Source organism: Phaethon aethereus (genome assembly GCF_964289735.1).
Source record: "Phaethon aethereus genome assembly, chromosome: 9".
Classification (NCBI taxonomy): Eukaryota; Metazoa; Chordata; class Aves; order Phaethontiformes; family Phaethontidae; genus Phaethon; species Phaethon aethereus.
Window position 1 is genome coordinate 9,815,968 of NC_138585.1, and position 17,494 is coordinate 9,833,461.

Below are 17,494 nucleotides of genomic sequence, written 5' to 3' on the forward strand. Positions count from 1 at the left end.
ACCACTGGTAGTAGATAAATTCTCTGATGAAAATGAATACTACTACTGAACTAAAGTCAGTCACATGAGTCACTAAGTGACTAAGTGACGCAAATCACACGTGGAATACCTGTTTTGGGTATTTCAGCCACTCTTCTGGAAAGCCTTTGACCTGTGGTTCTTCCATTTCATTTGAGTCTGTATTTTCAACAGTGCCGTTTTCTAATGAAAACGAGGAAACTGAAATCATCTGTCTAACGAGTGCGTGGTTCAAATCCACATGAAAATCAGCAGAGATCTTCCTGCCATCCCTGACATCATACAGTGCCATGCTCACAAAGAAAGGCTCTACCTGGAGAAAACATCAGAAACATAATACAGTGGTAACTGATAGCAAGGGGGTAAACGCTATCTTTTATTAGGTTCCTGCAGCTAGAAAAAATGAAAGCAAACAAAGATTATTCACAAATTACGAGATTCGTTAAAAACACATGCTCAAACATACCCCTGACGAAGTTAGCGTCCAACCTAGTGATTTTTAGAGGCTTTTAAAGGTAGTTTGTTAACAGTGTGCCAGAAAAGTAATTGACAGCTAACTTAGAAACTTGCAGAAAAAAGCCAAACATATTTGTCACAGATTAGAGTAAATGAATAGAGCCCCAGAGAAACACGTTACAGCATTTTTAAAATGTAGATTCAGATTCACTATTAAAGACGGAATAGTGAGGATGGACTTCCCAGGGATCATCAGAAATATGACACAAAGATGACAAATATAAGTAGATGAAAAATGTTTTCTGGTACAAACACAAATGTGTGGGTATATTATTCTGTGGGAAACACATGTTCCGTTTTGCTAGGAAACCAAGAACATTCAAATTGCTCTGACAGTACCCACTTATTGTACCACAGAGTACCAGGGAATTACATCCTATGACTGTAAGTAACCCCCAGATAGCCTCCATAGTTCTGATGAAATAAGTAAGTCTCAGAACAAGAGTAACCAACTGGTGATGAGACCTTCTGAGCTGTCCAGAAATCAGAATCCTAAAACTTTGGAGACAAAGAACAAACATAGAGGTATAATATTTTATGCTTCTTTAGCCTCTACAGTGAATTATCACATGCCTTTGGTACAGTTATCATGACTTCATTTCAACAGTTATTCCAGTCTGCCAAAAAAGTATTGATTACATCATGCTGAATATGCACTCATTGTAGAGGTCATCTTCAAAAAAAAAAAAAAAAAAAATTTAATCAATGCCTCATATGTAATGTATGAAAGTTGAGCTGCCAGGACACTAATTTCTCAAAACTTTCCTGCTTCAGAGGAGAATGAACTAAAAGCTATAGACTGACAGCTACAACTCACTTTTCCCTGCCCTTTTTTCTTAAAGTAAGAGTAAGAAAAATTTTCTGCTTTGTCCTGTTTTTAGCTGGGCTTTTCCACTAGATGAAACATCCAGTGCTTTCTATTTTGCCTTCTCTTCTGTAATTTAATCTGCTGGGTTCCTGTTCTCTCTGAAAAACAAAAAAACAATTCACCAGTAACTGATACTCACTTGCCTCCCTACACAGGTCTTGGAAGTTTAAATTTCTTGTTCTTACAGCAATTAAGAATCCTCAAGGATCTTAATATTTTTAATTTCCCATTCAACTGTAGCTAAAAGTCTGCAATCTAAATCAGCTTCAAAATGTTTATTGAAAGGTTCCTCAGTTTCATTATTCAATCACCAAATAAAGCAAGTAAGTGCACAGGGAGAGGGAAAAAGAGAAAAAAACACAGGGAAATAACCAAAGCTTACATTGGTTGAAGGATCATTTTCATTTTCAGTAACACAGGCCTGGAGATTCAAACTGAGGGATTTGCAAGATATCAGGATCCTCTTTGCAGGCTTTTCTTCAAATGGCTTGATCACCGAGTTTGTGCCTGGAAACTCCTTTTTCTGAGGATTCAATGACTGAAATAAGTTAGGCGATTCGTTACATATGGGAAAAGCATAGCAATCCAAAACTACACAAGTTTTTTAAAGGTCTTTACTATCACTGAAGCACGTTGAAAACCTCACAAAGTCACTGCTGATATCTTTACATTACCACAGTAAACAAGTGGTAGTTCCTAATTCACAGATGAGAAAGTGAACCAAAAAGATTAACTGAGGACATATATAATGTCAGAGGCAGAAGTAGGGATCCAAGTTAGGTTTCCTATAATTATAGAACAGAACCTTGAGTTTTCTCTTGTTTACTTACTACTTCTGAAAGCTTAGCTATTAGTTTCCTCACCTAAATTAAACTGCCTCATATTTTCAGACTGTAACACCACATTTTAGGATTAGATTTCAGACCTTTCCCTTCCTTTCCAACTACTTATACACTACACCACTATTCCAATTCACTTAACATTTTTAATAATGACACTACAGTTGACTGACCACAGGTTCAAGTTTGAATATAAACTGATCCAAATTTTACTTAAGCCTTCTTTAAACAAAGTTTCCAGTTAAATCACCAACAAATGTACATTCAATGCAAGGAAAAAGAGTCTTTGAATCATGAACTCTGACCCTAATGATAAGCAAGCTGAAGATAAAAAGAAAAGCAACCTGTTCTTCCTATGTTTCCAGCTAAGCATTTTTTCACATAGGTAGCCTTTTGTACCTCCAGCTGTACCTTCCCACTGCTTTTTACATCCATTTGTGTTTTTGTAGTCAAATTCAGCCTAACAAACAACAATAAGAACACTGTTCTTCTAACATTCCCAGTCCAAGTGAGGGTTCTGCTCCTGTAATATTTTCAGTTTGCTTTAATAATTCAAAGCTTAGCTAGACTGGACTAGACGACCTCCAGAGGTCACTTCCATCCTCAACCATTCTGTAGTCAGATATGGCTACACAGAAATCTCTGCAGACTAGAGATAGCTCCCCCCACCTTTCGAAGCTGAAGTCTTGGGCATGTCTGGTTTCTTGCTGAACTCCAATCCACTCAGGATGTCTTGGCTAACCCGGGTAGCTCAGACCACCTGTATTTTAAAACTTCTAAGAACTTGGAGGGAAAAAAAAAAAAAATCACTTACTGCTATATCAGGATCCAAAGAGAAAAGATTTAGTCGTTCTGTATTTCGAGAGGCTTTCACTGTTTCTTCCGTTTCTGTGATGTACTGCAGTGACAGATAATAAATTAGTTTTCTGCACAAGAACAGAAATCTATAGAGTTGTTAGACTTCTAAATGAATGAACAATGTTTCACTTATAGCACTTCTCATTTCTGCAGTAGTTAACCCGAAGCACCTTCAAGCACTCTTTTGAAGGTTACGTGCTTGTGAAGCGGGGATTTTCAAGCCACGATATACTTCTAAGGAACCCCAAAATAGATCGATTAAGTAATTCCAGTTCATTATGTTACTAAAGAATCCATTGTGTAAGCTATCAGAACAGTGGAACATCGCACTAAAATCATTTTAGGGATTCACAAGTTGAGGGAAAAAAAAAACCAAACAGCCCTGCAGAAAATCACTTGTGTTAAGGGGAGGGCAGGAAGGGGAGCAGGAAAATGCAGCTCAGCCTTACAGTGGGCAGACACACAGATTGCAGCGTGTCACCCAAGGGTAAGGCTGGGAGTCGTCTCCTCATCCATCCTTCTGCCATGAGGCAGGATCAGTCACATCCATTTTATTTCTGACGGACACGTGCCTAAGTTAATAATAAGCTCTTTGATAAAACCAACTCAACAACATCCTGAGGCCACCTGGTGCTTTCCTAACCTGCATTTTAAAAGTTTAACCTTGTGTCTAACTTTGATAAGTTTTCCCCCACTATTTAAGCCCATTCATCCAACATGTGAAGTATGCCCTACACGTTCCCTTCCCCTTACAGATCCCTCATGATATCTTTGAAACCTTTTTTTCTCAGTCTAAACATGCCCAATTCCTTCAGTCTTTCTTTGCACTTTGTTTTTCCTAACTTTTCATTATTTTTCAATCTCTGAACTACTAACAGAGTCCACAATTCTACTGGTTGCCCAAGACTGAGTATAAACCTTAGCTGACATGGCACAGGCTATGCTTGTGTTCAGGTTCCATTCAACGTTTTGTGTTTTTCACAATAGCATGACATTGCTGACACACATTAAGTAACAAGCAGAGCAGCACAGCAAGACCAAGAGCTCTGTGTCCTCTTCCTAACATGTCCCACCCACGGGCTGACTTGCAGATGCAGGTCCTGATGTGTCCCTGGTGCACTGGTTTAGGTAGAGATGGGATGTGGAGAGGTACCTGCCATGGACTAGGGACAGGCCACAGATCACTGCTGCAGCCAGGCCTATGGAGTAAGGGTGGGGAACAGGAATTCACCGTATAAAGGACAATACAAGCATCACACAAGTTGCAGATCAACAGTGGTCTTTCAGATATATTTAAGATACCTTTGAGATAATCTGCATTATCTAGAAAGTATCTATCCACAGATGAGACTATCAGATGCTACAGTTGTCCTTAATACATAAACTCAGTTATATTTTATCTAGTTGGTTGGCTTGTCCTTATTCTGGGTTTTGTTTGGTTTTTTGTTTTTAAATTCTAGGTGACCACTTCATAAAGATAAATACAACCCAAAGTAAAATGTAGGCCAAATTGTGTCCTCATTTGCATATGCAGCTTTCAGTTCAAATCTGCAGGAGTAACATCCTCAAACAGCATTTGACTGTGTAGATAAATAGTATCTATAGTAGCTCACTGATGTAAGATTACAAACATTAATTTAAGAAAAAGCAGTGAAATATTTACAATCTAGCTTTTCATCAAAAAGCTTCTTAGCACCGTCTACAATTATAAAAAACACCTCCCCTGATACTACATGCATCTTTCAATGAAATTACAGAAGGTGATGAGCACTGCACAGCTCGCTTCCTTGTAAGTCACACAGGAAATCTTGGCTCTCCAAGGGCCAAAGTCTTCTGAAATGCAGTTAAAAAGAGTAAATATTTCACAGATAACTTCAGGGACCAGACCCTTACTGACTTCACAGGTCTAAATCAAACCACAAATACAGTGATCCATTATATCACTGGATAGAATGAAAGGGAGCATCTACTTTCATTATATCCAGTGGAGCTTTTCTCACTTAAACAAAGCCATCAGCTGTTCAGAAAGAGAATAATTCCTGTCATTTGTCACAGCTCTAACAATCAAAATGGGCCATGATATATTTTTAAACCTTTCACAATACTAATGATCATCTATTGGCAGGCATTTTTCACTTTACACTAAGCTTGTAAAGATAAATATAGCATCCATTACTTTTGCAAAGTCTGGGTGCAAGGTGTTCTCTGAAGCATCAGTCTCTTCTTGAGAGCAATCATAATTCACTGGAACTTCTGCAGAGTCTTGAATAGAAGAAAAAACATGCACATGTTTTTATTATACTTGCTATTACCACTGGGTTAAAAAAAAAGAAAAGAAAATCTATCCCCATCCTATTTCTTTTTATTCCCTTTAGTATCATCAGGCTAACAAATGGAAGAGATACTAATGTAAACTCTGTCCTCAACCCCATCTCCCACTGGTGCTTACTGTAACTTAGTCTTTATTTAAGCTTTCAAACAAGAGGCCTGATTCTACTCAGTGACATGTCCGACACATTCATCCATGACAAATATTCGTGCCCACAACAAAGACACCTTCCCTTGCTCTCTTGGTCCCTTCTGAGGCAACATCAAGGGTTTATGTCAACTGAAAGATTTCTGGAGTCCCAGTAAAGGGAGTCTTCAGTGAGGCGGGCAGGACCTTACCCGCTCTTTGGGAAGGGATACAGTCTGGACTCCATGAGTTGCAAATCTATGGATCCAGAGAACAGCACTATCTATACAGCAACTCCTTTGCTTTATTTGGCTCACCAGGGACCGTTCTGCTTTCACTAGGTAATTCACCCCAATGTGAAGTAAGTCATTACAGCCATTTGGGGATCTTCTGCCAAGAAAGCATCATGCCTTTTGACAAGTTAACTCCATAGCACATTCCTGTTGCTTGTTACCAGGGTTTTTACCAGTAGAGACTTCTGTTTTCTGTTAGCCTTATGGCTTTGACCTTTTATGCATGTACTTCTTCCTATGTCATTAATATCCCTTATGGGTGGGATTTCAAAAGTAGTTCTCTGATTCTGAAGTGCAAGTCTCTTGTGCCTCCAAATTATAAAAATGTCTTTGGCTATATGAAGAGTATCCTGTCCCTCCAAAACTAGAATTTATTATAAACACCAGGCTAAGGCCTTCAATTAGCTCTGAGCTTCCCCAAGATTCAGATGCATGTGGATTCAAAGCTTTGATTTCGCTCAGAGCACAAGCAGTTCAAATCTGTATTAAGGTTTCAAGTGTTTTCAGTCTTAGAATTTCAGCTGGGGTTCATCCAAACTGAATGTGGATTTATTACGTGGAGGAATAAGTTACTGCCACACGAAGAGTGCAGTATAACAGGGCATCCAATTCTTTCTTCCACAGTGAAAGCGTATTAATACACAAACTCACAAAAGCAAGAAAAGAAAAGTCAATAAGCTTCCAGGGAAAGAGCAATATACCACAGCTGGGATTTTTTTTTTAATTATTAGCTCCAGATTTCTAAAGAAAACACAATGCTGGAAAAAGAACTGACTTAACCTCCCTCCAGCACAAAACTCTTTAAAACCTTCCAAGTCCAAAGACAGTAAAACACAAAGTACTAGCAAGATCATTGACAGAGAGGACTATATTTGAAAAAGTGCTGCGTATGCAAAGCAGAGCCACGTTGCTCCTGCTGACTTTGTGGGGAGCAGCTTTACTTCCCCTACAGCCTTTTGAAAATGACCTGTGGGGAGTTATCTGACATTGCTCAGGGACTGACAAAAGACTGGTGCTGCTTCGTCAGAAATCAATACATGCAGAATCCATTACAGACTCGGGCAGTTAAAATGATTCAATAGTGATATCTGAAGGTTCGATTTTTTGCATTTGATTAAAAAAACCCAAAAACAATGCAAGAGACTATTCACTCTTACCAAGTTTCAGATCAGTGAGATCTGCACTTTTCCTCTCCTGAATGGCTCCCTCTGGATTTATTTGCAGGATTTTGTTGAGAGTGAAAATCCAGTCATCCATATCCTGCTCATTTTCAGCTGCCAGCACGAAGTATGTGAGGTCATTCATTTTCAACTCAAAGGCATGTTTCCTAAGCCTGTTATTCTGTTGGAACAAAAGGAAAAGGAAAATGAACACTAGAACTAATTATAAAAAGGTGCTGAAAAAGGCATCCATAAGATGGACTTGTCTATGGCCACTCCTTAAAAATAACGTTCAAGTAAAATTCAGTGGCTTTAAAGAAAATCCAAGTAGTGCGACATTAATGCAAATTTATGTCAATTTATTGTCGGGTCTTTGTGCATCTAAGATCTTCTATGGCCAAATATACGTCTTCCATTTAGCAACAGAAATCTGAGACTATGAACAGTAACACTTTAAACTACAGTAGGGAATACCTGCCAAGTGGAATAATGAAAGACTTCTGACGGTGAAGTACAGCATTGCTACAAGAGCCGTAGCTGTCCGGAGAGAAGACCTCTAAAGCCCAAGTCTCCTACACCTTACCAGTGCACCAAACACTCAAAAAGATACTAAGCAGTGCCAAGTCATGCAAATATTTGCTCAGTGGGAACAGGACTGAGTTCACCAAATTCAAACTAGCAAGTAAGCAAACTCAGCGTGTGGTCAAAGACTATTCCATCCCTGACTGCTGAGGTTGGGCCTGAATAGGTCAAAAGTGCTAACTGTGAACAATTTATAACATCTTCTGTTTCAAGATGTTTACAGGTTCTGATAATAAGCCACATAAAGATAAGAATTTCTGAGTCTCTAATGAAGTTAGAAACATTGTGGTTAGGATAAGAACATTTCTACATAATTTTATTCTTTTCATATTTTTCTGAAAGAGCTTCTAGATAATGAGTCTAAACTTGGAATAGAGATTAACCAGTAAATCTCTCCAGAAGATTGCAATACGAGAAATTCCTCCGTGTGAAAAGATTACAATGGGTACCTCCCACTGCCGCCTTTGTGTTAGAAGGGTTTTAAAAATGACTATGGCAGTTTCAGCAATTCTTTGCAGGAGGCAAACAGTGAGGTATAGTGCTGTTCAGTCACTGCAATACTATCCAAATACAGATTAAGAACCAATGCTCAGTATACTGGCAACAGATTCAGTTCCGAGACCTGTGCTACATCACCAGATTTCACCTGCAGTAGATGGGTAATCCATCAGTTTCTGTCATTAGAATTAACAGGTGCTTAGTTACTGTAACAGCTCAATAAAATTAAACTAAGTGATGTGATTTAATATAATGTGCTTCATTCCTCAAATTTATCAAATTAGCGAGGCTTTCATCTCTCAGTCTTATGGAAGCAGTTGCACCAATTGTCTCTGCTCCTTGCTTAAAAACCTGAAAGAACACTGACACGTCCTACACCCTATTATTCATCGAACTTCTACAACCACTGACTATGGACATCAGTGCTACCATTTTGTTTTCAATACTCCAGAAAATTGCCATCACTTTGTTGACACATCTAACCTTGGAGTGATGCTGACAAATGAAAAACGATTAATCCACTCTGTAACTGGCCATTTAATTCAATTTTATTTTTCTTCATTAACAGTCTCAAATAATATGACAATGGTACCGTGTAGTTCTACATACTATAACCACTTCTCAGTACAGTCCTATATCAAAAAGTTACTAAGAATAGCTTCTCAGCCAGATGGTGAGGTGATAGTGATATTTTTATATGTACAAGAAGAACAGAGGCCAAATCTGATACTGATTAGCAGAGGAGACTGAGAACCCAAGACACTGAGAATAAAGTTCCATGAACATTTTTTTTCCAGCAGCAGAGATTATTTAGAAGATTCCTACCCAATCTGTTGTTAATCACTTGCTCCAGTTCTTATATTACATGTCATGACGCAGCTCAGTAATCAGTTAAGACTGAACAACTTCTGGAGCCACTCGGGTCAACAGTCAGTCAAATCTTGGCTTTTCAAACTGATTTGGGATTGTGTGTGTGTCTATGTGTGCGCGTGTGTGTTATTTCTTAGTTCTGCTACTGGAAATTCTCTTGGTAGGAAATAGTTTTCCTCTCAAGTACTTTACTGAGGTGAATATTCTTTCAGGGATATAAATTTTAGTTCATCCAACATAGGGTAAGAATAGGGTTGGGTTTTGTAGCAACTGGTTCTTGGGTGTCCAATATTTTTCTTGATCATGAAATCACTCTAATACTCCAATCACTGCATACATACAAATCCATGCAAAACAAGGACTAAAATTTCACTGAAACCTGTTTTTACTAATAGAACATGAGGGCTTGAGAGAGAGCTAGAAGTTGGACAAAACTATGCCAAGAATCTTAGGTAGTAGCGTTCAAAACTTTTAAAGATAGATTATGTGTAGAAGTGGATTATGTATGCCAATTTATGCACAACCTATGAAGAAAAATGCTACATTTAAATTTATCTTCAGAAAGTACAAAGAGCATTAAAATAAATGTATTTCTTGTGTGTATTATGTACTTCCCCTTATAGACATGTCCAAGATCTTTAAATCAGGTACTGTAACACTATTAGACATTATCTAACAGAGCAACACATCTTGCGAGGCTGAATCGTAAGAGCATTAGGGCAGGAAAACTTCAATATCCACTTTTCCATCTGCACTTCAGAGTTCTGGCAAGCAGATGAGATCTACAGCAAAGTCTTTGTTTCAAATCTAAAGCCAACTATTTTCTTCCTGATCAGTTAACAGGGAAAAAAAACCCCACCATTTCTCACTTTGCTTCTCTAAGTCCTTCCATATGGTATGTGGACCTTGAGGTTGCCTTGTCATCCTCAACACTTAATTTCAAGTTTAAAATTTATTCCAGAAGGAAATAATACAAGATTCAAAAAGAAACTATGGATGAGCTATAAATGAAACATCAGGCTAAGTCTAATGCATGCAGGGTCACTCTTCCAAAATAACAGAACTGTTTTGCAGGCATATTGTATTTTATCTGGATATGATTTCTCCAGTATGTTTACTACAATTTAGATACTCAAGCTCTATCGAACAGGAGCTCAAAGTCACTCAAAGAGAGTTAAATGACTTATAGTGATATTAAAACTCATTAAATGACAACTTCCATATCAAAGTTTTCCTCTAAATCTTCAGTTTTACCCAACTCTTTCTCCACATTCTGTGGTCTCCCCGTTTATGGCACCACTAAGCCAGGCTTTGTTTTTCAGCCTTCTGATTTTAAGTTCATCACATTTTGTAAGTGACAGATAATTTGACAGCTGATGATAGTTGCCCTATTACTTCCTTGGCCAAGACTCTCACTTCTTGCTAGTGAAGATGGCTCATAAATTTGTGCATCCCATTCCAAATGTCAATCAAAGAACAGTTGTGAACACTAGTGACTGGAGGTAGGCGAGAGAAGAACATGTAGTTCAAACAGTTTAGGACAATTTGCAGGAACACTGCAGCTGGCAGCTGTCAAAGTTCAGGAGGAGAATTTCAAAGGTTTCTTTAGCTTTTTGGTCCAGAATCTTGCAGTCAAGACAATTTTGGTATCATGGAGTGTCATCAGAAACAACACAGCAAAACAGGCACCCTCTGGGATAACTAAATTGCATTAAATCTGTAGCTAAACCCACACTACAGGGATGTTCAGGGCTTAAGTAGAACTCTGGCAGAGACTCATCTTCAAAGAAAGCACACGCTCCCAGCAAGCAGGAGCAAACACTGATTTATAAACAGGATTTCTGCATAAGAATCTCCTCTACTCCTTCTGCCACACTTCCAAGCTACCTGTTAGGGTCTTTCAAGTCAATGGACTGACACAGGCAAACATCATTGTCCTTCTACAAATTTATCTGTGTCTTGTCCTACACCTGTTTGAAAAAAGAAATACCATTTTGAACTACACAGGGGAAAACAGTCATTCCCTACAGAGCTGGGTACTTTTCTGGGTGCAGGAATGAGGTTCTGCAAGAGGCTGTCAGCAAATATTTGTTCCCAGAGTGAATTACTCATCAGTTAATTTTCTTGCTCTGAAGGGCCTGTTCAGGGGTGAAGGACAGACTTCCCAACCAAAAAAGCTTGTGCTTATCAGGGGTCTCCCCTTGCATTACCTGAAAGTTTTCTTTCAAAGCAACCCTCAAATGAGTCTGCGCTAGCACTGTTGCCAATCTTTACTGGTTAAGTAGTAAAGAATAAAGTAGAGCTAAAATAAATAAATAAATAAATAAATAAATAAATTCCTTATTTAGTGACACATGGGTCTAGATCAACCAAAGTAAGATACTATTCAAGAAAACGTCTTGTTCAGAATAGAAAAAAGAGAAAAAGAAAGAAAGAAAGAAAGAAGAGAAATACATTAATAGAATTAGAGGAAAGGCAGAGAAAGAGGGGGGAAAAAAGCCAAGAACTCAATCTTAGGTGGAACGAAACAAAAGGTGGTGTCAGACACTTCTGGCTCTTTCTTTTTCCAAGCCACAATAAACAATAAGACTCTGTCCTACCTGCTGCCAGTAAGACTTTCTATCACCTCCAAAACTGATGATCTTCAAGGACGCTCAGGATACAAGATTAGTTTACCACTTGCCCAATAGCTGATGCTTTGTAACCTGAGTCTCTTTAACCCACAACAAGCAAGCATGCTGTTAGTAAGCATGAGGTAAAATCTGGCAACTAAGAAAATAATCTCAGTAAAAAGAAAGATTTTATAATTTTTTTCTCATGTGTGCCATGGGCAAAGAGCACACGCATGATCTGCTATCATAATTCAACTGTGGGTTTTGTATCCTGCCAGTCGGAGTACTTGCACCAATTAAAAGAGCAAAACTAATGGTGTTTTCATTTCATGAAAATGCTCATGAGATTACTATTCCATTAACGTGTGTGTTCTTCCACTTGCCTTTTCAAATTTATCTGACACCGAAAAAATACAATGAAATAAACTGAAACGTACCTGTACGACTCCTGTACAAGAATCCAAGAAAATACATCCCTTTGGCTCCTTTGATATTTTTTCATCTTTATAAAAATTCATAATATAGGAGTTATCCGACAATTGTGTCAGCTGGAAGTAGCGCTTTTTGAATGACTGGCATGGGTGGGGAAAAAAGAATGAAAAAAATTGTTGTACTGCAAATTATTTTCACTGATATTTATTCACAGGGTTTAAATAATAGGCAACTCCTAACTGCACTTCAATCGCACTATTTTGCAGACAACTGCCATATTACTTTACTATCATTTAAAGCAATGTAACCAAACCTGAGATATAAACAGATAAATGACAATTACAAGCAAGTGTGCCTCTGTGGAGGAGATAAATCCAAATGGAACAAAGAAAGAATAGCGCTGTCCCCTTACCCGAACAGTAATGCTATTGTTTACAGTGCTGTTGAAATTCCCTTTATAAAGCCATCCAGACTTGTAAACTCCTGCTGCTAATCCTCCTCCTCCACCACCACCACCTTTTGAAGATGAGTGGGATGTTGTATCCTGTATGAAAGACATTATTAATATTGCATGGACTTGCTTTGTGAATTCTAAGACAAAAGAAAACTGTAGCATGTGAATATCTGCTTGACAACAAATAATCATCCTTTCATTCCTTTTCAAATAAGACGTTATTAATATGCCTGCTGTGCACATGATGACATAAGAGACAAAGCTGTTCCACTAACTTCGGAGTTATTTAAAATATGAAGTATTTTACAGGAGACAACGAGCCTCCATTATAATTCTTTACTTGAAATTAAAGCAATAAATAACTCTTCCCCAGGGGAAACAAAAAACACCAAAAAACCAGAATACATACTTCATCCTTATCCACATCTTCATGATCGATTTCAAAGGAATGTGATGGCAGTTTTTCCGGTCTACATTCATTTCTGGGAGGGGAGGAAAAAGTGTCTTTCATTTTTTATTAATTTTTTTATTTTTAAATAATCATGTACCTGCTATTTCAGGGAGGCAACCATCCCAAGTCCCCGTGGCATCTTCAGTACACCTATTGCCGTGACACTATTAACTCCTTCAAAAAATCACTACAGTTACAAAATACAGCTTTTTTCTTAAGCCACATGCATTTTTTTTGTCAACACTATGAAGTTACAACAGTTCTATACGAACGATAAAATACCACTTCTTGTTCTCTTCACTGCTCTTCCACCACAACAGGCAACAAAACCCAAACAATTTCCAAAGAGATATCTCATTTAAAGCTGTCAAATGAATGAGAATGAACTCTTTAGTATCTCACCAAGAAGAACATTAGGACATTCAGCTTAGAGCTTCTACATTTCTTCAACATTTCAAGATATTTTTTACTATTCAATATGATGAGCACAGCCTTAAAATAATTTTTAAAAAAACACAGATGTCTTTTCGGTGCCGTTTAAGATCTTCATATTGTGGACTTAAAAGCAAAACTGAGTATGAAAAAGCAAAGCACTCAAGCACTTAATTTTAAGCACATAAGTAATTGTACTTAGGCCCAGAGTACTTCACATGTTGCAGAATTTAACCTTAAGTACCTTAAGTAACCTTAACTGTAGCTAAATATCTATGATAAAAATTCAGATATATTTAAATGGAGAAAAAATAGATTTTTCTATGGCCTGAGAAATACCAACATTATTTTCAAATTCCCAAAGATTACAAATCTCATCTTGGAAATCTCCAGTTATCATATAAAAACCTACAGAAGTTGTCATGCTAAAAGTCATCGTTTATCAGGAAGACTGGCTTTTCCAGAACTTACTTTCATCTACTCAGCCTGAGAACAGGAACAGAGCAACACTAGTCTGTACCATGCAAGGAAGCAAATCCAAACAGAAGCAGGGAAACCACACGCTCCTAAGCTAGTTTTCTTTCTCAGCTTAGCAAACTTTAGCACACACTAGCACATAATGTTAAATGTCACTATTTAAAAAAAAAGGTAACTTTGAACCTTTTTATCTTCTATTCATTCATACACAAGTTACAGATTAGGAAGATTAATGAGCAATACCTCTCTCCTCCACTCTCTCCATTTCAAAGTCAGCGTTCTCATGACGCAACTACCCCACCACAACCGAGGTCAGCATTTCAGCGGAGCTAAGGGAACCAAGTGCACAGAAGTGTTTTATCCTCTGTTTTAGTCTTTTCTGGCTCTGGTGTTTATTTAATGTAAACAACCGATCAACATTTTGAATAAAAGGGACATCTGCAATCTATTGACATCTTTGACATCTGCAAAAGCGTTAACATTCAGAATATTTGTGATGGTAATCCACCACAGGTTTTCCAATGCAACCCAGGGCAGCTGTTAAAAATTCTTATGCAAACACTCCCTCCCACCCAAAAGAATGCCATAACAAAAATCTCGAGCCGAATCCCACCTTTTACAAAAAACACCATTCAAGCTTTCACATTTTTGACAAAAACCCTATTGGCTTCTTCTTTATTCAGAGCTAAAAGTATACCACAGTGCTCCTGGGGTGACCTGTAGGCAGGCTGATCGACGCTCCCTGGCCACACGGACAGATAACACCACTGCACAAATTTGCTTGAGGGTCTGTACCAGTAATAGGACAAGCTAAGTCAGCTACTAAAAAAACCCCAAAACAAAAGCCCAACCCTCATGCTCTTGATGCTGCTGGGCAGGGGAAGGAGTCAGAAACCTGCTGGATTAGCGGGATGCCGACCCCTCACCATACGACACAGCGACTCTGCCCTGCTCTGCTGCCCCACAGTCAGAGCGAGCTTGTCTCATTAAACCACAGTCCTTAACCATACGCTCAGGCTTGCTGAAGTTTCTTAGAAAGAATGAAAACCCTCTGTCCTCTCAGCTGAGCTATAAGAGAGATAGAAAAAGACAGACCACTACTGCTTCAGGTGTCAGAGCTCCCTGACCACCCATGAAACACTCATTCCGTCAGACCCCTGTGTCATTCTCCATAGAAGTTTTTCCTTCTTTGGATGGGAATCCTTTTGGGCATGCTCCTCATCATCCTTGGGCAGGCAGATAAAGCATGGTAAGGACACGATCCTGTTTGGTATACCTTCTTTTTCTGTGCCTACTGCCTCATCAGACTCATATGAAGATGCAGAATTCCAAGGGACCAGACCTGAAATACCTACCCAATGTTCCAGGTTTTCTATAAACAACAGCAAGAACTTTGCTAATGACTATTTCTGTTCCCAGACACACTGTCACCAAAGGACACACTAAGCAACCCCTGTTCCTCCTCCGCCCTTCCACTTGCTCGAGAAGCAAGAACACACCAGCACGAAGCATAAAAAACGGTGTAAAAAGAGGTAGTGAGAGCTCACAGAGAGGAATTTAAGGGGTAGAAAGGCCTGAAAAAACCTCAAAGGAGGAACACACTCAGAGAAAAACTGATGCTAAACATTTTGGTCATGTTGTTGTGAAGGTGATCGAGCTCTACCCCGGTGTCACAGCACTACTTCAGCGGAATTGCACCATGGACACGTTGAGTCCTCCCTGCCTCCCAGGTGGTCGGCCTCACAGAGCAGCTGCTTCCCAGTCAGAAAGGGTCAGTATTCAGAAAGAAAAACTTTGATATCTGATAAAAATCTGCTACACCATGCAGCCATTACTTGACATGTTGTATGACTGTGTGAAACTGCACAGCATGTCCTCACGTACAAACAAGTATGATGTCCTTCAGCTGAAGGCTGCCAAGTCCCAATTTGTGTTTCTAAATGGGAAAGCCCACAGGAAGGTTCAGCACACCCTCAGAGAATGGAAGTACTTTAGCCACAGTTAGATCTGGAATTGTAAATGATGTTCCTTTCCCATGACGCAAAGCTAAATGCTTAACACTCATCCAGTCTTCCCTGTTACGACTTCCTATAAAGCAACGGATATAACAATATACTCAGATTTCTGATAATGCGACAAGCAGTTTTGCACAAATGAAATAAAAAACACTGTGGAAACTGGGCATCCGGAGCTCTCAACAGTGAGATATACTACTACAACAACGATGTATCAAGCCACTATATTTTTAATGAGGAGATTTAATTTAAAACACTTTGTAACAATGCATGTGCAAATCAAGGTCCATTGATGTTGAAGAGGCTGGAAAGGTATGAAACAAGGTGGACTCCAAACCAGCTCTGTTTAAGGTATGTTAAGCTCAAAACCCATGGCAACTTTCAGCAAACAAAATACAGACACTCCTGCTATAACTTTGCTTATGAAACATCAACCAGTGCTGCATCCAAACCACTGCCGAGTGCTATGTTCTGATACAAGACAAAACAAGATCTCTTGTTTTGTTATAATCCTCTACCCAAGGGGAAAAAAAAGTAAGATGTGAGACACTGTAACAGCATGAACTCATGAAAGAAATATTAAACATCATATTAAAATAACCTTCACAGAAGAGGATGTATGTAATCAGCTAAAATGTACTTTTGTGCAGAGTAATGCAACCCCATCTGTCAAATGCATATTTCATAAGAGTGAAGATGCTTAAGGTTAAATGGAAAACTGCTGTGCTGCAAACATTTTTCTTGAGCAATAAATGCATTAATTTTCTAAAACAATCAGTACACTGGGTACTTAAGAAAAGGTATGTTTATAATCTCGGATTAGTAAAACTGCTCTTAATGGCTTTTTGTACTACCATATTCACTGTTCATAAAAATACCAACATACAAGAGAGAATGAATGCAGATCTGAAGGAAGGCTTGCAGCACAAAAGCCTCTGAACACAGCATCTAAAGGGACCACAAAGGATCAGTTATTGATTCCTCCAACAATGTTTAGTTAGTACTAGTTTCCATCCAACCCATGCCTGGAGTACCCCTTCCACAGGATAGAAACCTGCCAGAAACCAGAACATGGGCAGAAACTCACACATGAGGGAACGAGCACTGAATTCTTCATTTCTTTCCATTCAAGTCAAGGAACTTGTTCCTTCTCCTCCCAGCACCTTTACACTGATTTTAATGCACTGCCTCCACACACAGAAGGGAGGCCCACTTACCCACACACCTGCAGATTTCTGCAGCCTTGTATCACCCGTGCTGCACCAGCATGTGCTGTACGCATTGCACCCAGTTCTTCTGTACGGTGCAGCTATAAAGCACTAAGTGAAATCCTACCCCTCTGTTACACAGGGTAACTAAAAGGAGAATTAATCCCAGTTAAAGGTGAGTGACATTTATGCATTATTAAGGAAAATGGAAAGCCAGCTTTCCTGTATCAACTGTGCTTTGAATACACAAATATGCTTCTAAGGATTTGTATCAGCACTAATAGAGTTTGTTGATACTAGTGAATTCTGCAGAGTCTTGAACTTTTGTTGAAGGACCTTTTCTTCCCCTTTTTAAAAATGCAAGGTACTATAAACATGGTAAAACAAGCAGAGCGTATGAGACAAAGGAAAGTGCAAATATGGACAAAGCTCAGCAAAATGACACAAACCTAATAG

General features: G+C 38.7%; 1 protein-coding gene across 3 annotated transcripts in view; it reads right to left on the reverse strand.

Annotated features, from left to right (window-relative positions):
• The window catches only part of DOCK10 (dedicator of cytokinesis 10), a gene marked incomplete at its 5' end in the record, with an annotated part of 166,292 nt that overhangs the window by 68,858 nt on the left and 79,940 nt on the right, over positions 1–17,494 (reverse strand). For all 3 annotated transcript variants that reach the window (XM_082003361.1, XM_082003360.1, XM_082003359.1), the window contains 8 exons: positions 110–331; positions 1,785–1,940; positions 3,056–3,139; positions 5,276–5,361; positions 7,005–7,188; positions 12,007–12,141; positions 12,414–12,545; positions 12,865–12,937. In XM_082003361.1, the coding sequence (XP_081859487.1) occupies positions 110–331; positions 1,785–1,940; positions 3,056–3,139; positions 5,276–5,361; positions 7,005–7,188; positions 12,007–12,141; positions 12,414–12,545; positions 12,865–12,937 (1,072 nt within the window). The remainder of the gene's footprint in view (positions 1–109; positions 332–1,784; positions 1,941–3,055; positions 3,140–5,275; positions 5,362–7,004; positions 7,189–12,006; positions 12,142–12,413; positions 12,546–12,864; positions 12,938–17,494) is intronic.